Here is a 21287-nt window from a genome sequence, read left to right on the forward strand (position 1 = left end):
GGGAGCAGCATACGTAATCCCGTCTGTGGCACAAAGCCTCCTCAGGATATTCAGGTTCAGGAGTCCTTGCAAACTGTTTTAGCTGTGCAGTTAAGGGGTGCTGAAACTGCGGATCTGTGACTGCAAGAAAATGATGAGAACCAGAACCTCTACAGCTTTCATTTTCAAGTGATTTAAAAATGACTAAGTCAATTTACTTGCTAGTTGAAAAAGATTAATTGAGGTTACTTCTGGACAGAACTTGTATGCCAAGTTTAATCTTGTCTGCAAGTTTAATCTTGGCATGATACTTTATTGCCATATTTTATAAGTACAAAAGAGTAGAACTTTATGATGGAAATGGTGAGTGACCACAGCAAAAGTTGAGCTGGTAGGTACCTTTTTAGAAGAAAATACCATTGTGTGACAATTCACTGTGGTTTATGAATATTATGGAAACATCACTCCGTGTTATACAAGCAGAGATTTGGATTGGGAAACCTGTCTCACGGAACCTTCAAATAATATGTTGTCTTGCAGTGATGGTTTCAGCATATGCAGTTTTCTGTCCAACTGCAAAGCTTTCTGTTACCAAGCACAGTTTGTAGACACAGCCACAAAATCCAGATTCTGTAGATAGAGTCAAATTGTCTGTAAAAATGAGAAAAATAGTGTTGAACTCAAAAGAGGGCACTGCCAGAGACCAATGGAGAAGCAAAGTAAAGCTTTCCACAGCACTGAACAGATGGGAGGTGCTCACAAACAGTAAATAACCACATGAAAGAGAAGATTAGGAATAACTTCTCTCTACAACACATACTATTCCTGAAAATCAGCGCAGGATTTTTTGTGCTGTGAGCTGTCTTATACTCCCATGTCAATTTTCTAACTCTGATTTCTGCATGATCTTTCTTAGAAGAAAGGGAATACTTCTCCTACACACAGCCAGCCAGTGAATGCAAATGTGGCTGTTATTCATGATCACTGTTTTGAACTCTGATGTCAATGAATGATTTAGGAGAGACTCCAATTGATACGGAGAAGAGCTGGATGAGACTCCTATTTGGCTTCATGTGCAAAATTCTCCAAAGAAATTCAAAGACTAACTTGAGGCATGACCAGAAACTCAGCCCTGGCAAATATAATTCTGTTATGCCTTAAATGTCATCATCAGTAACAATTAGATATCTAATGAAAAAGCAATATATTATCAAAAAATTTAATTAATGGGATGACTTCTGCACTATATTAGCAAACCAGGGAGCTTCTCTGGATCAGCCTATTTATTAAAAAAAAAAAGGTAAAGTCTGTTTTAGGTATTAGTGCCAAAAATTTTATACCGAAAATATTTTGTCAGATGCTCTGTCTTCCCTGTGTCTTTCATAAAAATTAAGATACTTGCAAAAGATGGATGCTTTTCTACCCAGAGCTCTTACCTCTCCTTGAAAAAGTAATAATTAAAAAAAACATCCCATTTGTTAAGAGAAGCGTGTCCTTCCTGAGACAGTCAACAAAACAAGGAGCGGTAGTAAAGCTCCTTTGGGACTTTATTCTCTAGCCTTTGGTTCTGAAGAGCACATTTATTAGAGGTTTATGCATTGGAAAGGTACTCTGTGTGTAAAGGGCTGTTTCAACTGACAGCACTTGATTTCTTTATTTTTTTTACTTCTGTCTGTGAACTCTTTTAAGTACATGAACCCTAAAGAATCATCTGTCTCTGAAATGTGCCTAGCCCAGCACCTTAGGAAGTCAGAGTACAGAGAATTAAAACCCGATCTCAGTATTTTACATTTTAACATCTTAGCAGAGGATGACTGACCTAGTAAGACCGTTAGCCTCTGGGCAGGTAGGGAATGAGTTGTATAATTTTTTGTTTATAGAGAGAGTTAATAGCTACTTGTGCTTTTTATCCCAGGATAAAAGAGTGGTTCATCATCAGCTGTTTTCATTGAATGTCCATGAAACATAACTACCTGTAGGGTGAAGTCAAGCAGGCATCCAGTAAATAACATACAGCAAAGCAGGCAGGATGGCGAGGAGAGAAGGTTTCCATATACATGATATGAGATGTCCTGAAATCTTTTATGTCTCTGCAGGACTGTCTGAAACTTGACTCAATATGTTATGGGATTTTCCACACACAGACACACACACCCCCACCCCCACCCCCCCACGCTTTATTCCTTAGAAGGGTGGAGGCTGCAGACAGCTCTGCCAGGATTATTGCACCTGCAATGAAAGGGAACAGAGAGATTTTTGAAAACAGAAGCTTCAACACTGATGTTGTCCCCTCTTTTTCAGGACATGAATTCTTGAAACATACTGCCATGTATAGAATATATATGAGTGATTCATGTGAACGGAGTATTTCAGGTTTCAGTCTGGTTTTACTGTAGAAAAAGCCAATTTTGGCAAGGCATCTTTTCCTATTTTAAGTGTGAAATCTTGGAAGAGATTTGGCTTGTTGCTGGCAACTACCAAATCACCATGTGATACCTGTTTTTCAGCAAAGTTATGTGGTCCCACCGGCATTGCGGAGAGTGAAGAGGATGTTTCAGATGTAAGACTTTCCATATACACCAGCCCGTTGCTGTGCCATTGTTCCAAAGAAAAAATCTGCCCACATTTTTGTGGACTGTTTGTTCTCATAGCAGGAAAGTCACAGCGCCAGCCAGAGATGGCCTTTGAACTTGGGCAGTGCCAACCAAGCATAGGAATTTGTGGTTTTTCAGCTTTAGTCTGTTCAACTGGCAGGTTTTTTACACGTAGGATGGAGGAAATGAATGTTCTGCTTCCTCCATCCCCATTCTGTTTGCAAGCAAATGAATTAGTGCAGTAGATGCTTAGGAGCAGGAAACAAGGACGCTGTGCCTGTGTGGCATCTATATCTTGGCTGTCCCACTAGTGTGTGCTTAGAAGTGGTGCTCAAAGCCTGTGTCTTCAGCTTCTCTTCTGTCTTTGTTTGGTTTGATCAAGCACAGTTTGCCAACTGTATGTGCAAAATAAAGAAGCTTAGTGGGTGAGTGAGGGCCATCCAAGTCTGTGAAGGTGCTGGGCTCCAGAAGGCAGACAAGGAAATTTCTACATATTCTGTGCATTAAATTACACATATGGGACTTAATGTTTCCTTTGCAAGTGGATTGCCCTGTTTTTCTGTTGAAGTGAATGAAACAAATCCTTCATTGAGTTGTGGCTGTGTGACCGGTGATTGGTCCCATGATCTTGCAAGGGTAGCGCAGAGGGTGGAATTTGGCTTTTTGTGTTGTTTATGTGAAAAAGAGGACTTTACGGCCTTAAGAGAGCCATTCCTGCCCTTTGACACACTAGACAGCACTGCAGAAATAAGAAAACCCAGTCTGCTCTCAAAAAATAGGTACTTTCAAATGATCATATCTTAAATGTATGGTACATTTAATCTCTCTAACTTATTCCAAGAGAATTTTGTTTTGCTTTGGTCTCTAGGGCTGTTTCTGGGGGAAAAAAAATCCCAAATATTGGGAGAAGCCAACTATGTATAAAACAGTTCATAAAGCAACTCCTACACTAATTCAGTGACCCAGTGGTCTCCCTGCTGCTGAGACACTCCGTTTGGGTGGATAGTACTGGAAGGAAAACTAGTGATAATAAGTTGCATTTTTTAAAATTACTTTGGTAATTATAATGGTCGTTTAAAGAGGTCAGTATGTGTTTTTACCAAAATAAGGAAGCAGCTTTAGCCTCGTACTCTGAGACAGACTTATTACACCTGATTAGCATTAGGGAATGCTTTTAGGGTGGATTTTCAGGTGTTTGGGCATGCACGTGCAAGTGGGTTTTGTGGTCATTATTTCTCTTCAGTCCTCACCATTAGTTTCTCACTTGGAAACTGCCTCATACTTAGGTCTGTTATCACAGATGTTTGACTGGATCATTTTCAGTTGCTGGGTTTCAAGGGTGGTGGGTTTTTTTTAAATGTTCAATATTTATTCAACTTGCTCTGTTTTGTTAAACATGATGAAATATATGGAGTTAGTGATTTCCCCCCCCCCCCCTTTTAAAAAATACTAGTGTTTCATAAATACCTAACCAACTTCTTTGGTTAACACATTGCCAATAAAGCAGTCTGAGCGAGCCTCAGAACCTTTTGGCATTGGCCCTGCTTGCAACCCTCTGTAAATCTCAGATGCTTCACTGCTTCGATGGAAACTCCACAGATGCTGGGAGGGTGCAGTATTAGCCTTAACATCTGCCCTGTGGAGAACTAGCTTTTCCTTTAGCCTAATTTGAATGTTCTGTTGTCTCAATGAAGTTAATACAATGCGCTAAAATATTTTATTATTACGTAATGAGTTGTAGCAACAGGCTAGGGAGGCAGAGGGAGGAGCGGTGCCTTGGAGTGACAGTAGTCCACCCCGAGCATCCACTTGCTTCAAAAGGGGAATAACTGACTTATCCCATGCTGCTGTCATCTTTCTCTCCTTAGCTGAAGCTCTCCTATTTCATAATACTGGGACTTCAGAGGCAGGACTTCCATGGTCTTTGTCCCTTCCCTGGCCTCCCACCAGCTTGCTGGGACCACAGTACCCACATGCTCCTCACTTGTATCCTGTACAGAGCTGCGTGGAGGGAAATGCCTCCCATACAGCAGCATGTAACCAGGGTGGTAAACATGGCGCACTGTCAGTTTTCTGTGGTTTGATCTATTGTGTTGTAGTGCCTTAGATCTGAACTTACATAATCAGACATTCTTCTTTCTATTTTCGTAGTGTGGAGACTTTTGCATGTCATTTGTAAGTGTTTCGAGTCTTCAAAAAGAGAACTAAAACCTATAATGATGTTTTGCCCCTTTTTAGTTCAATTTTAATTGAACTAAAAGAGTAGCCTATAAAAACAACCAGTCAGCGTCCTTGGGCCTTTTGTTCTCCCCTCTCTCTCTCTCTCTCTCTGCCCCCCTCCTCTAGTATTTAAATTGAATTCTTCCCCAGCAAAATATCTCACAAAATCATCTTACAGTCATTATTTATTTCCTCTAATGGACTATTCCATGGTGTGTCACCAGCTCATGTGGAACAGACCACAGCCAAATTTCAGAACCAGATGATACTAATATTTACAAATAAAGCATTTATCCCAGTTATTTGAGTTTGATAATGAAGTACAAGTAATACAGAATGCCAGGAGCTGAAGCTTTTTTGGCAGAAGTGTTTTTTAGTAAAGCTTCCTGCTGAGCACTCAAGTGAAACAAATAGGTTAATTTAAAAGCTACTTACAACCTTTATGTATTGATTTATTATGCAGCTGTGAATAGTAAAAGAATAAATCACATTTTACAGACTTATTTTGGATAGCTGTCCTGTCATGGGAGTCTCTGCTGATGGTACTTTGGAGTAACTGTTCCTGGGGTTTGCCATCATTTTTCTAGGTGTAGAAAGTCTGCTCTGTCTTTTGAGGAGCTCTTTGTATCTTGGACCAGTGGCAGGCCTTAATATAATTTTCTCCAGCTCAGGCTGTCCTTCAAATACATCTAATAGTTGTAACAGAAGTGATACCACAACTTCCCAGCTCATGGAACCATGAACTTGGTGATACTTACTTGTTTAGTGACTGAGCCTGAAAGTACCTGCAGAGATCAGAATGCGGCTGTGTCAGGACTTACACAAACCTATAGCAAGATAAAGCTTCTGCTGCTAAAGTTTAAATGGACAATGCAAGGATGAAAAGAGAGAGGATCATTGTCCCACTTTACAGATAGGAAACTGGAAATGGAGATAGATGCCATTGTATTTATGTCTAGGGAGAGCTTACACATCTGTATGGCCTTCTACAAGCTATTTTATTTAGCATGCTGAATATTTCCCATACATAAGATAACCATTGTTGAGAGTTCAAAATAAATTTAGTCCTTAAAATGTTTTTGGGTTTTTTTTAATGTTATAACTTCACTTTCAACATGTGCTTTGAATTATTTGCTTGGGGTTTTTTGTCCAGTTTTTCCAGGTCCATCAGCAGAGAAACTTGCATGTGATCTGTAACGCTATCCCTTCACATAGTCCCTTAAAATTAACTCAATAGCAAGGCTCAAAAGCCCACATAGTTTCCTTTTTAATTTAATTAAAATGATGCATATTTGCCCAACGCTGTGGAGAATTACATGATGCAGACTGGTTAGTCAAACATGAAGGCAGGCACAGCAGAGACCTTTTGGCCTCATGAGCTTTTATAAGAAGAAGTTGTATTAAGCAAACAGCTGTGTAATGTGAGGGGTTTCTTATTGAAAAACAAGAGGGGTTGAGAAAGCTTTTCAATTCCCCTTTTGTGGGTCAGTGTCTCCAGTTGGTAAGTAGGGGACAGACAGATATTTAAAAATAGCTACATTTCAATTGCATTACTTTTTTTATTTTCTTAACTTTGCTGTTGATTGGATAGACTCTTCATTCTATTGTAAGAATGTCATAACTTGACTCTAATGCTTATACAACGCCTTTTGCAATTAGATGATGTAAACCTTAACATATTTAGAGAAGTTCAAATAGTCCCTCTGAGAACCTAGGCTAGTGAGGAGAGCTTTGATGATTTATAAGTGGAACATTAGCCATCGTTACAGGATAGGTAGTTTAGGAATTTTTTCATGAGTACGGAGGGGAAAATGAGCAATAGAGAGCGTGTCCTGGTTCTAAGTAGCATTATGAAAGTGGAGTATTCGATTCAAGTGAAATTTCTTTTCCTTATTTGGGCTAATTTGTTTCAGGTTCTATACTGATACATCAAGAGGTTATCACTGGATATAAAGAAAGATAAATCAGCCACCCAGCCTATAGTCTTCTTTTGGAAGCATAATCATATTTATTTCTCATTTAAGCTGATTATGCCTTGATAAGCATATAGTAGTCATGAGATTTTTATGGACTTTCTGAGAATCACTGTGTATTATATTATTGAGAATTTTTATCTACAGCTACAGTGTGTTGAGAACTCGTATTGCTTATATGAGCTTGGACCCTGTTTCTAGCTGCACCTCCACTGCTGGCTGACTGCAGGCAAGAGAAATTGTTCCTTTGGGCTTCAGTGTCCTCATCTTTAAAACAGGAGTAAAGGTGCGGATCTCCTCTGAAAGTTGCTTTAATGTCTGACAACAACAAGTGCATGCTTGGAGCCAGTTATTTATTTTGTGTACTGATATATTTGTTTATCAGTGTATTAGCGATGCTTTGTAACGTAGTGGTATGTGCAGTGAGGTAGGGACATGGTGCTGCTTCCTGCTGCATGATAAAACAAGCACGTGAGAGCAGTGAAGCCCCAGCCTGTGAGAGCTAAAGCAGTCTCATAACATTTGGGTGGAAGGCACTGCCAGCTTTGGAGCAAGAGCGACTGCATTTTATCCCTGCCATGCCGCAAGCTTCTTGGTTGATATGTGTGCAGTATAATGACAGCTGGGAAGTCCTGTGTGGTCCCTGATTTTATTCCAGCCTGTGTGAGGCTGACTGATTTTACAGTTGTACTGTATTCTCAAGGGATATTGGTATACCAGTGTCCCCATGGCTTTGTTCTTCTGGAGAAGTTGGGCCAGAGCACAAAATCCTATACGGCAGAGGACAGGGGTATAAATGTTGGCTTGCTGTACAGCCTGCTGGCAGGGTGCAGTCTCCTGTGGGGAGGTCCCATCCTGTCTGTACAGTCAGACCAGCTGGGAAGCAAGGGTGGGAAGTGTGCATGGGGAGACCTTGTTCCCACCTGCAGTGCTACCTCTCTGAGTCCTACTGACCCGCTCCTTGAAAGATTTGATAGGATCATTATTTTAATATCAGGAAAGATTTAGATCGTATCAACCATCTCCACATGATCAGGAACGTGTTTCCCCCCCCCTCCATGTCCTGAGCTTCCCATAAGCCAGGGATTGAAGTTGTGATTATGGTCCATAAAGGCTGTGATACCAGTAAGGGATGACCTGTGCTACCAGACACCTTCCAGGCAGAACCCAGGGGCTCCTACACCCACAGGGGAGGCAGTCTGGAGAACAGACCCTTTTGATGTGTGAATTAAAACTATATGCACACTGCTAACAATGCAGCTATGATACTTATTTTGTATTAATCCAAAGTATGAAAGAGAAAAGTCTGCTGCCTGTTATGAGCCCATCTGCTCTGCATCACTGCAAGCCCTGGCAGCAGTCCCACGTGACGGTGCTGTGTCTGATGCAGGGGAAGACGAGCGTGTTAGGAGTGCCAGTGCCTGCACACTGGGGTTGTGAATGAGTAGGGGTTTTTGATGAATGAGTTAAGCATCACAGGTTAGCAAATTTGTTCTGTAAAAACAACCTCATCAGGCTCTTACTTTCTAGAACTGTACATTCTTCTTGGCCTCTCGATGTGTTTTAAATGTTATCAAGAATTGGTGTCTTTTTTGTTGTAGATTTAAAAGACCATTAACTACTCAGCAAATATGAAGTAGCGGTGTTAAAAAAAAAAAAACACAGGTTAGCAGGTGTTGTCTGTGAGAGCCACACTGTAACCTCTGATGTGAGCGAGAGGCATGCTGTAAAATCAGTGCTGGTTCTGGGTGTGCATTGTTACTGGTGCCAGTCATGTGGTTCTGCCCTTAGTTTGAAATTTGAAGTTAGGACGGTCTTAAGTCCACCATGTTTTGAGTGTCCAGGCTGTTCTTATTGCTCATGTGTTTGCTTTCCCCTCAATGCAGGGCCAGAGAGATGCATTTTTCATGGGTACAGTTTTATTAGGATTGTATTGTTTGGTGTGTTTGGTCCACATGGTTCCTGTCTTTGGTGATGTGATGCTGAAGGGATGCTCTGTTTTGAGAGGATACTTGGATGACCAGCAGCACATTTCTGCGCTATGGCAGTTGCTCTCGGTCTCACCAACCCTGCAGTAGATACCTTGTCATTTGTAGGGCAGGAACTTGGGCTTTCAGGACAGAGACTGTGTACTCTAATATGTGTATGTACATGGTAGATATGTCTGTGCTTTTATGAACGTTACCTTTATGTAAATAACAAAACACAGAGAGCTGTGTGGCCATGATTTTTTTTTTTTTTTAATGTGTATATTGTTTTATTTGTATATTGCGAGGTGCTTCTGGTTTACATAAATGTGAGTTCCTGGAAGGAGAGCCTTCAAATACTGTGTTTGCATTTCAGTTTTGATTCTTAATGTATTCTTAGATCATCTGTAATTTCTTTTATATTGGGAACCACAGGGTGGATGTGTATTTATTAAACTTAATAGAGCTTAAAGCACTTGCTGAGCTGCATTAAACATGAGATAAAATTGTATCCCTTACAATTGTAAGGGTATAAATTTTTAAAGGTTTTTATTTTCTTTTAATTGTTGAATTAATGTAGAATAATTCCTTTGCTCTGACATGAGCTTATCAAAAGTAATTTAATATTAATTGATCAAATTTAGGCTATTTAATATTCTTATTGAAGACTTTTTTGTGTCTTCATAATGCATCCATTGTTTTCAAGAGGAACTCTGCCAGCTGAATACCTCAGTTGGTGTAAAGCTGAATGTTCAGTTCTAGTCGGCGCATATGTGTAAACTGATACATGAAAAATTAAAAAAAGTAAGAGTTTAACTTCATTTCCTGGAACTTGATTGTTTATCCCAAGCAGTGACCTGTATCTTGTATCTGTGCACTGTTGTGGAGTCAGTGTCCAACCACAAATGCTGTCTTCATGCACGTCTTTCATATCGCAAGGTACAGTAACAGAGTTGGCTTTTTGATGCTACACACTCATGAGTGATAAAGACTTTTCTGTGCTACCTCCCTATAAATTATAAATAGTTTGTTTGCAGTGTTGCACTTCTGTGTGATGGGCTGGCAGCTAGCAGTTTTAGTTGAGAACACACATCTTTAATCCGATCTCTGCCACTAATTTCTAAAGATTTAATGTACTAATAGAGAGCATCACCATAGAAGAAGTCCTTTGTTCTCTGACCCTTCAGCTTGAGGGTCAGCTTACATTTGGAGCTATGTCCAGAAGCATCAATACCTTGACCATCACTTTGCTTTTATTTTTAATTACTTCCTCTTGTTTTCCTGCATCCCTGTCTTGCTTTTTCCATTTTTATAGTAAGATAAAGATGGTTTTAGTTTTCATAAGGATTTTTGGGTGCAGTATCCTGTGTCCTGTTTGTCTTCCATGAGTAGCCTGTGGAGTATTTTTGATAAGCACAGTCATCTTTTGTTATCTTGTCCAAACCAAACTTAGTTTATCCTTCATTTTATTTTGCCTGGAAAGAAATACATAGACAATCCGGTGGCTGAGAATTATTATGAAATATCTAACTTGTTCTTTGTAAGACAAGACACTATCATCTGCAGCACGAAGCTTGCTGGGTTGCTGAAGGTATTGAAGGCAAGGTCAGACTTCATATATTAATTCAGACTGTTTCCTTATCAGGTCCAAGATTCTATGCAAGACAGCAGTCCATCTACTGATGAGTTAAAGGGAAATGGAAAATTGTATCATGTACTTTGCCAACAGTATTTTTGCATGCATGAGGCCAAAACAAATTTTTTCTGGTCTTTGTAAACAGGTAGTACTCTTTTGTTGCAAAAGAGGGGTATTTCCATGCTGCAAACTGGATGTGAATACCATATGATTGTTTTTAGAGACAGCCGTTTCAACTTCCACTGAAATTTTTTCAGAAGAATGCCCTCATGTAACAACCCTTTTTTCTAATTACAGACTGTAGGATCCTTAGGAACTGGAAATCCAGCAGAGAAAGCATTTGTGGTAGAATTAGGTGTTGAAGCTTATGGAGTTTTGAACCCACAAAAAAAAAAAAAAAGGAAAGAACTGAAAAAAGTAACAAAGAACAGACTGTGTTTGATTACCAGGCTATAAAACCTAGCATGCAGTGCTTAAACATGGAGGAACAAATTTTCTAACAGGCTGGTGCTATTGTGGAAGATGGATTTGAGCCAAACTCCCAGATTTGAAGCCCCATGAACTTCAGTAGGCCCAGGCCAATCCTTGGCTTAGGTTCATCTCAAACATCGCAAGCACAGAAAAGGTATTTGAACATTCACAGTAGCAATTGGAGATCCAAAAGGGGAAGGTTCATGCATAATCTGTGCACTATTTGCACACACAAGGGGCATATTGGTGCCAATATGAACATTTGTTCCCTTGATCATTATGAGAACGTTTTTAGAGCGTCTTTGAAAACACACTGCAGCATAACATGAAGGGAATGTTTCTGGCATGTATCCTCAGTACTTGAATCTGTTACTAACTAATCTCTTTAGTGGGAAGAGCTTTATATGGCTTCTCTAATTTTACCCAAATAATTAATCTCTTGCACATTGTCCTCACCTCTGTGGTCCCCTCTGACAGACCTTTCCTGTCACAACAGCTGACATCAGGTTCCTGGGTCGCATGGTGAATTCCTGCTCAGAGGACAACTGGTTTATTACAAGTTTAAGCAATACTGCCTTCTGAATGGGGACTGCAGTGGGTAGATTTCAACAAATTATCAATTATACTCAGACCGACCGGAGAGATTTATGTGCTGGTTTTAATAAGCATTGTACTCATTTATTTGCTTTCTCTTTTGCAGCAGAGTAAACTCTGTGTGCAGCTGCTATAACTGTGTTGTGCAGCTGCTATAAATGGCAATAAGACAGCAGTGTCAGTCACAGTAGTGCTGTGATTGAGACACGCATCCTGCACTTGCTGCATCTGAGGGTTGTGTCTGGAGCTGGAGAGGGGAAAAGTTTAACATGAAAATGAACTACATGCAATTACCGATTTATGGGGAAGCTCATAAGGGATCCAGCTGGTGGTGGCACTGGGTTGTTAAAACTGTTCTTCTGAAGAAACTAGAAGAAATTAGAAAAATGCATATGTGCACTATTCAGTTAGCAGAAGTTGTCAGAGCATCCTCGAATACTGCTTATTAATAAAAATATATTAATCACCAACTTTTACATCAAACGTACATTGTGCGTGTTTCCTGTGGAGAAACCTAAATGAGCATTTATCAGCAAGGTAGCAGCACCAGTGTAAAAGATGCAGGAACACACGGAGATAGGAATATTTTATGGTTCTGTGACAGAGCTATCATCAGAGCATGCTACCTCCTTGAACTGAGCTGTCTGTATGACACTGAGTTGCGATTTATGCCAGCTTGCTTGACTGCGATGTGGGACCTGCCACGTGCATCACATGAGCAGCTGCAGCAAACTGTAGATTATATTAAAGCAGGTAGAAGATGATTTTGCAAATCCATGCTGGCAGAAGTGGAGCGGTGTGGGTCCATTCCCTTCTCAGAGTCAGGTGTGGAGTGATGAGGAGCCTGGGAAGAAATGGCTGTGACTTTTGTCTTGAGACCAGGTGACATTGTATTGTCGCAGTTGCAGATTGTCACAGCAATAAGAAGTCACGACAAATATTGTGGTACAACTCCAGCTTGTCCTGACTTCACCGTTTTCCATCTCTCTGCATGTCTTTAGAATTATCTGGTAAAAGCTAAATGCTGTAAGTCTAGGTCTAGAAATGAAGATTTTTTTTTTTTTTGAGCAGTTAGCACAAAAATAAAGAGGGGTAACACTGTATCCAGATTGGCATCATTAAACAGGAGAGCTCTCCAAACAGAGAAAGCTCTTAGTGGTGTGTATGCAATACTGTGAGCAGACACAGGCTTGGGAGTATTATGCCATTCCTTTTTCCAAAGCTAGCATTTACCTGTGCTGCCTGGCCGCATTGGTTGCACACAAATCTCACAGCAGGTTGTTTCCCATTTTACTCTCCCAGATACGCTCTACACACCTGGTGACACCAGTATTATTAACTTAAAAGCTCCAACAGCAATATGAGCCCTGGTATACCATGTCTTAAGAGATCCTCCCAGGGAGTGCACTGACAGGTTTGTGTGAGCTAAATTGAAAGCTTTGTCCTTAGTCTATTCAACTATAATTCTTCCTCTTTTTAAAATAATTTGATCATAAGCTTCTAATATTTGAGACACAAACTGCTTGTTCATTATCAAAATCTGCACTATATCATTAGAGCTCTACAAGGTTAACACACGCACGATGGACTGTTGAAACAAGCTGCTGAGAGAGCTTTGTTGTAATATCTATGTACCAAACATTTCTCTGACTCATACCCTTACATACCCCCTGCAGTGATTTTGTAAGTCAGGGCAAAATTTAGACTACTATTTGTTATCTGGTACATATTTCTAAGATATTGCCAAACAAAAAGCTAAATTTAAAAACTATGACTTTTGTTGTCAGGAGTTCCAGGCATGCCAAAGGAATATGTCAGCAATTTTAGGCTTAGTGGCCACGTAATTGTAAAGTATACTTATTTTTATAGATGCTCTTGGATGATAAAAACTGAGACATTTCTATTAGCTGTTTGAGTTACATTTATTGTCACTGCTTTTTGATTGTTAGTGTCATTTCAAGAATTTGTATTGGAATGGAAAAAAAAAGTGCACAGAAACTCTTCTTTTGTTTATGTGTATGACAAAGTTATTGTGTTGAAAGAGAAAAATGCTTTTAATGATTTGATTTGGCTTGTATGCTCATATGGACAGCCATTGGGTCCTGCACATATATTCTGTCTTTATTTCTTCGTCATGTATTGCCTTCATTGTGAGTCAGTTTGTCTCCTGCCTAATGATATTTTATTTCTTTAAATTGTGTGATTAGTTGAGGGGATGGGGAAATAGACTGTGGCTTTGGATATAGAAAATGAGACAGGGAGACAAACTCTCTGATGCAGGGAAGGAAAGTGTGTTTGAACCTCAGATCCATCCTACATCATAGGGTCAGTGTAACTGAGCTGGGAAATATGGTCGTATGATTTTTCCCAGCTCACACCTGAATCATACATCTGTAATAATATATAGCCCAGTGCTCTGAATTGAAGCATCTTCAGGAATTGCTCCCAGGCTTGCTAATGTCTTAACCATCTGACATATACCTTGGAGACACACCAAATGACACAGTCTGACCTTCTGTCGACAAGGATGGCTTTCCTCCAGAAGTAGTTATCTTTAGTATACCTTAAGAATAAAATGCTACTGCCTAGTTCCTTACCTAAAATACTGATCTTTAAACTGTTTTGTAGTGATTTTATTCCCAGTAATGGATGGGGTAAATATTTTCAGTTAAAGTAATGCTGAAATTATTGTTTGGCAGTAGGATTATTTCAGAACTTAATTTTTGGACAGAGACTTTTAAGTAAATCTGGTGAGGGAGACTTTGAATGTATTCTGCATGATTTCTTCAGTTTAGTACAGATGGAGTATGGTATCTTATATTGCTGTAAACTTAGCTAGTTATATAATAGTAAAGGCTTAGGCTTATATAGTTTCAGTTATTGAAAGATACCCACCTTAACCACGTAGGTTTGCTCATGGCCATGTGTCATCAGCACTGGTGGCTGTCATTTAACTGTCTAGCAGCTGTTCCACTGCATTTCTCCTGCCCACTGTCACACTTGCGGCTGTATCCAGCTCTGAAGCATTGTGGATCTGAGCCAGTGATTAATTTCTAGTCTGTGTTACTAATGTGCAAGATTTTATAGTCATCTGTTAGCAATTGAGCTGTAGATGCAAAAGTCCATTCTGTTAGTTCTTTGGTGATAAACAATAGGTTTCTAGGTGATACCCTGTACCCTGCCATCACTGATCTGAACCTATCTTTAGTAATCGCTGCCTTCTGTTTTGTATCAGGAGAATGGAAAGGTTAATCTGTTACTGCCTTGCTACCTTTGCTTTTTAATAAAGACCTCCCCCAGCTTACTGTAGGAGCATCAGCTCAGTGCTCCTTCTGTCCTGTCCTCTCTTGAGATGACTTGGTTGTTGTCATCCCTTTTCAATGCTGTGTCTGTGGGGTAAGGTTCTGAGATTTGTAGTCAGCTTATGCTGATCAGCAGGGTCCAGCCACGGACCTTGCATAGACTCATGTTGCCATGTGGTGAGTCAGATCATCTCACTGATCCGGCTGAAAATTAACTTTAAAAATATGCTGACATGTCAGGTTTTGATCAACTCTGAAAGGACCCCACCACAAGTGCTGCTGTGACATATCCTGTGTCTCATCGCCGAGGAGAAAAGCTTAGTTGTATGTATTCCTCACTATCACTGCAGCCCTGAATATGTGAGGTGGTGTTATGGTGAGAGCATTCTGGATAGGCACAAGAGCACAGGGAAAGAGGAGCAGCTGTCAGGGAAATGATGCATGTTGCTTTATCCGCAGTTCTGGTAAAGAGTGGAATGAGCAGATCAAGTCAAAAAGCTACTCTTGCTGTTGTTGTCTTCTCTGCCTCCAGACATTTGACCCTGCCTTGGAAGTTGGTCTTGAGCCAACTGAAAAAAGAGCCATCACTGTTGTGACTCAGAGTCAGCTTCGCTGAAATCATTAGTTAAACCAGCACATAACCGATATGAGACCAAGATCAAGATTTTTTCTTAGTTTTTTTTTTTCTCTAAATTGGCTAATGACATTTAGCTTATGAACTTATTGTCATCTTTCTTTGTAGTAAATGGAATTAAATTTATGTACTGAACATCAGTGCTCTCCCTGGCTTTTCTAGGACGAATCCTCGACTTGAAGACTGGAACAGTAAAGAAAGAGGGTCAGCAGTCCTCAATGAGAATGTGCATGGGATCAAGGCGGTCTTTCATTTGCAGGATGAGGTACGCATTTACCTTGTATTCCTGTGATGGTTCCAGTCCTGTCTCAGATTAGACTTCAGACATTTTGTTGCACTAATTTGACCTTGCTTAAAAAACGAAGCTCTAATGGCACACTCCCATTAAGCATTTCCAGAATGCTTGCTTTTGGAACTGTCTTCCGTTATGATTAATGACAAAACAGCACCTCATTTGTGTGTTGCAGTTATTTTTATCAGTGTGGGTTGTAGGATGCTTTCCCCAGAGAACTTCGTGACAACTTCACCCCTGCAATGTAAGCCATTGTCTCTTCTAGTCAAATTATTCGAATCAATACTTTGGGAACAAAGCTTTTGCAAGTGTAATGAAAGCCCAACTCTGTGTATTTTTTCAGCAAACCAATAATACTAAAAGAATCTTGAAGACAAACAGGAATTCAGTTGCAAACTTGCCAGCTATGTAGGAATTAACCTAAGCCTGGTATGAGTTAACCAAATGTCAGCTGGTTGATGCTAGATAAATGAGTAATTGTTAGAGGGTTTTTATTTTGCAATTTTCCAACTTCTCCTGCATTGCTTGGGCTTCTTTAAAGAGATCTGCCTGCCCAGTGCTTCTGACGAGGGCTTGCGGGCACTTCTGTTGTTGTAGTGCTAACGGGATAAAATGCCTGTTGCTATTGCAGTAAATTTCTCTGTGTGATTAGGGGGGAAAGTACATAATTGCATCTGCAGCCTATATCCAATATATGTGTTGAAAACAGATGATGCAAAATTTGTTATGGAATGAAACATGCAAAGCAAAATATTTGACACATTAAAACAGATCCCTGTACTTCAGTTATGTGGTGGAATTCTTCCAGTCATGTGAGGAAGCTGAATGTACGGCGCTTGGGTGCCTTTGTAAGGTGTTTATATACTTCATACCTGCAAAATTAGACTTCAAAGCTGTAGCTCCTTTCCCCCCTGTAACTGGGTGGAAAGAAATACAGCTTGGCAGAGAGACACTTGAAACACTGCTTTCTCTTCCTCCAAGCTGCACATAGTGGTCATGTGAGGAAGACTTTTTTACACAAAGAAAACCAGGCCTAATGTCCTGTTTACAGTTGTTTCCCAGCTTTTAAAACAACATTTCAGATTGCAGTTATTTCCTAGCACCCTGATTCTGTAAACTCCAGTGCATGAGAGTAATTTTATACATGCCAGTAGCCCCATTGTTTTTGTAATTCTAAGTCTTATTTTAATTGTTCATTCCTTCTCCTTGGCAGTGACTGGTATAAAAAAAAAGAAAAAAAGAAAAAAAAGTAATAAGTAAAAAAAACCTTGTGGGAAGAACGAGCCTCAAATAATGTGAACTTTCCTTGTGATTACTTCTTTCATTGTTATTGTTCTTTTTTCCATTGAAAATGAACTGGTTTTACCCTTCAAACTGTTTACTTAGCTTCAAATGGATTGTTAAAATTACACAGTTAGGCATAGTTAGAAATATCACAAAATACACATGAACAAGTGTTAAACAAAGTTACTTGACAGTGTAAATAGTCAATTCTTGCAAACATTAGATTAATATCTACTAGCATTGTAGCTGGTGTATGACAGTTGAAATGCTCTGTCCAGGGGAACAACTGGAACACTGAGATTGTTTTGTGTGGATATTTGGGGACCTTATTTATGCCTGACTTACATGCTTCTCTAGTTTTCACCCTTGTTTTACAGTATTTTGAAGTGTATCTATTCTTTAGCCACTCTTAGAAGTTGTATTTCAAATAGTGTTTAGGTTTTGAGGGCGCAAGGAAATCTTTTTGTATTCTCTTTTGTTTTTCTATATAAAATAAAGAAAATATTTGTAGCACACCCAAAAAGCTCAGCCTGTGGAAGCAGCAAGTTCTAAGAAAGCATGAATCTGGGACCTTCTGTCAGAAATAAATGTCCATTAATGTCTACTTAAATATACTAATAAAGATCTTAAAATGCATTTTCATCTTGGGTATTTATCTTCATTTTTTGAGCCATTTCAAATATGAATTTACTTTTAGGTGTGGAAATGCTCCTCTGGATCATTTACCTCTGAACAGAATAACCACCATGAGAAAAAGATACAGGTACTATTACTTAATTTATCACAACAATTAGTTGCCATAAGCACTCTCATTTTCCACTGGGCTAATGCTCACTCAAGGAGTACTACCTGGACAAACATCTGCATTAGCACACAGCGTAAAAGAGCACTGGGTCTCAGGAGAGGAGAACTCGCCACTAAATTCAACTGTGACGGAGTCACTGGATCTTTTTGCAAACCTTATGAAAGTCACTCACCTTCTTTGTCTTAACCAGCTCCATCTCTGAAACAAGCTTCAGTATCTTTCTCAGAGAAATACTATGGAAAACGGGTACAGCTTGAATAGCATTGTAATAGAGCTGACATTGTACAGAACTCTAGGTTGATGGTTGGTTGTTTCTAACATAACTTACAAATATCAGTAAATCATTAGTAGTTGTTGTTTAAAAACCTAAAGCTATTCTGCATGTCAATCAACATGATATTTTTGTGTTTCCTTTTCATTTAGGAATGGCCTCGGCCCAGTAAAAGAAGGTGAAGCACAGTATGCTGTTGTCCATTGCACTGGCTATATCAAGGCTTGGCCACCAGCAGGTGTGTATCTATCTCATTTGAAGGCGGTGTGTACTGCGTTACCTGCAAGACAATTGAAAACCTGGCTCAGGATCCTTTGCTGGTACAGCACCAGGCTGGATTTCAGTGGGGTAACTCATTCAGTCTCATATTGAGAAGCTTTTAATATCGAGGAATCAGCTGTTGTTACTCACTCAGGGCCTCCCCGTTTTTCCATGTGAAACCCTTCTTAATTTCATTGGCACAGAGAGCAGTGGAGTTGTTGGTAATGTGGGATTACAGCAGCCGAGGCCAAAAGTTTTCAATCTGATAAACCGACGTAAAAATGGCCTGATTTTGAGAACATAAACACAAAGCATTTGTACCTCTAGAAAACACCAACTAGTGCTTTTATATTTAAGTACTGAGTTGCAAGCACCTATGTATGAAAATGTGTAATTTCAATTTAGGTACATAAGTCCTCACTTCAAAGCGGTGGTATTAGCAGAGGATGTTCAGTCTTTGTGATAAGTTCTGTTTTGAGGCTGTTTTCCTTTGTGATAAGTTCTGTTTTGAGGCTGTTTTTCTGGGAAACAAGTCTTGGCATATTGCTTTGAAGTGCAGAGAAAAACATTTACCTACTGTAACTCAGTATTACGTATGGGAATATTTACCTTTGAAAAATTCAAAGAGGAGTCAGTGGAGCTCGTTTAGACATCATCATGAAGTGGATTAGTTGACCTTGGCATTTGCGGTAGTTGAAGAGGCTGTTTGCAGTATGACAGTGCCTGCTGGCATGAATCAAACCATGAGTTGTCCTGCTCTTTTGCGGTCATATACCACAAACATAAATCACATTTATTTGGGGATTATGAATGCTAAGACGTGGTTTGCACCAAGTCTGTACGGTGGTGTGCAGACACCAGCATGCAGATGTGAACTTCTTGTCATTTCCTGCTGAATTGCAGCTTTGGAAGAAGAGGAAAACCTCCCCTCTTGTTGCTAATAGGATTTAATATACTTCAGTGTGCTATAGGAGTCAAAACATTTCAATTTCATTTCTATCTCAAAAGAATGAGAGTGCAGTGTGTGTAAATTGCTCTGTGAAAATGAAAGGGGTTTTTGTTTTCTTCCATAAAGAGATTAACTTTTCTGTTGGTAGTTCCAAACATAATTGAATTCAGTCTTGATATACGGGACGTCTCTTCAGAAAGATACAGATCAAATGAGATTTCTTTTAGCTCCTTGCTTAGCTTGAATGAAAAGCTTGCTGCGTGTTACAGGACATTTAAAGAGATCTAACCCTTCAGGGGTGCATGTTGCTGATGCAGAGCTGCAAACGCATGAACTCATGTCGGCGCTAGGTTACAACATCAGCAGTATATGACTTCCAGTTGCCGTTTCTGCAGGGGAACAGGCACTGCAGTGCAGGAGCATGAGATGAAAAGGATCTTCTGGATCTTTGAGTGCCCCGTTGCCAGGTATCACGTTGTAAGTTCCAGTTTACGTTAGTGAGGTGTTTTCCCTGTCTCCAGCTCTTCCAAAACCTCACTGCTCTCCCATGCTTAGCAACCTCTCTAATTTCCAGTCCTTGTTAGTTTATGGGAAGTTTATGCCAGTGTGTTCTTAGGCTATATTGCACTGAAAATCAGGCAGGAGTTTTCCTGCTTTGTGTGTGTCTCCAGTGTTTTGGTGCATTTCCAGAAGGAGGTCATATCCTGTCAGCCTTGACTTTGCGAAGTTAAACCAGCCCACTTCTAATCTCCACTCTCACAATGCATTCTCTTTTCTTTAGCCTTGTGTCTTTTCTCTGCGCTTGTTCACGTTTTCACTTAACTTTTCAAAATGTGGGTCACCAGAACTCTACACTCTTATCCAGATGAGGCTGTAGTGATGAATAATGAAAATGATATTTCTTATCTTGACTGGCAGTATACGGTATGGCATACTTCTCTTTTGTATGGTGCATCCTGCTGGCATCCTTAATCACCTAATATACATATCAGGCTGCCTTTTTCTCAGTTGTCAACTCAAGATCTTCCAGTTCATAGCAAAAATAGCTTTGAATTGTGTGATCTTTCAGTTAGTAATATGAAGTTTCATCCCATTTCTGTTGCTGTAGTTTATGACTCTTATTAGTCCCCAAGTGCATGCTTATGCATTTAGTAATGTTGAATTTCATCCCATTTCTATTACTCCACTCCTCAAAATCACATGGTGCTCCCTTATGATATTCCAGCACTCCTCCACAATGTTAATGCCTCCAAACTATAGCACAATCCTAAGGGATGTTTTAGATTTTGACAGCCTTATGTGGAATTTCAATGGCCTTTTATGTTACCATCCAAATTGTTACTCATCATAGTCATGCCTGAGTGCCTTTTTCAGGGCATATAGTATTGAATTGGAGCCTCTTTCCTGAGTGTTTATTTGCCCTTCCAGTCTTCCCCACTTTGTGTTGGTGATTGTCATGTATCCATTGACTGTTGGAGTTGAATGGGAATATCCGTGGGCTGAATTGGTCCCCAATACATTCGGGTAAATAAGTGGCAACATCACTGCATTTGTTCTCATTTCCAATGGTAATTCAACCATAATCTGCAAAGCAAATGAAGTAACTGCAGCAGTAATTGAATTTGCTAAGGCTTTTCTACCCTGTAATAAAATTACTTTTGCTCAAAGCAGCTAGAGAGCAGCAAGCCCTTGGCCTTTGCATTGTCTCTGGATTCTTGGGAATAAATGGGTTTGTGCTAAATTGAGCTGTTTAAAAATTCAGCGATGGAAAGGATCATTTTCATTTATTTTTCAATTGCCAAGTGGACATTCTAATGTAAACTCCATATCCGTTTCTCTCAGATCACGCAATGTGGCACGTGCATTATACAACTAATATACCACACATAAAACATACTTTCTTAAATGAAATAACAAATATTTAGCAAATGCACTTAATCTGTACTTAATCTAATTTGTTTAGCACCTGGTATTTTCTTTTTCTGGGTTGTATTGCATTGTCTGTGGCCAATGTGTTAATTTTTTTTAGTCCCACACTGAGTATAACACAATCAG

At 39.7% G+C, this 21287-nt stretch overlaps 1 protein-coding gene across 15 annotated transcripts in view; it reads left to right on the plus strand.

Moving 5' to 3' along the window:
• Positions 1 to 21287, plus strand: part of ARNT2 (aryl hydrocarbon receptor nuclear translocator 2) — a 165007-nt gene that overhangs the window by 45799 nt on the left and 97921 nt on the right. For all 15 annotated transcript variants that reach the window (XR_012043711.1, XR_012043712.1, XR_012043713.1 and 12 more), the window contains 3 exons: positions 15533 to 15635; positions 17644 to 17709; positions 18175 to 18260. Coding sequence is in view for 8 of the 15 variants with exons in the window: in XM_072869357.1 (XP_072725458.1) it covers positions 15533 to 15635; positions 17644 to 17709; positions 18175 to 18260 (255 nt within the window). In the remaining 7 variants the exon portion in view is untranslated. The remainder of the gene's footprint in view (positions 1 to 15532; positions 15636 to 17643; positions 17710 to 18174; positions 18261 to 21287) is intronic.

This window comes from Ciconia boyciana, chromosome 8 (assembly GCF_034638445.1).
Source record: "Ciconia boyciana chromosome 8, ASM3463844v1, whole genome shotgun sequence".
NCBI classification, from domain to species: Eukaryota; Metazoa; Chordata; class Aves; order Ciconiiformes; family Ciconiidae; genus Ciconia; species Ciconia boyciana.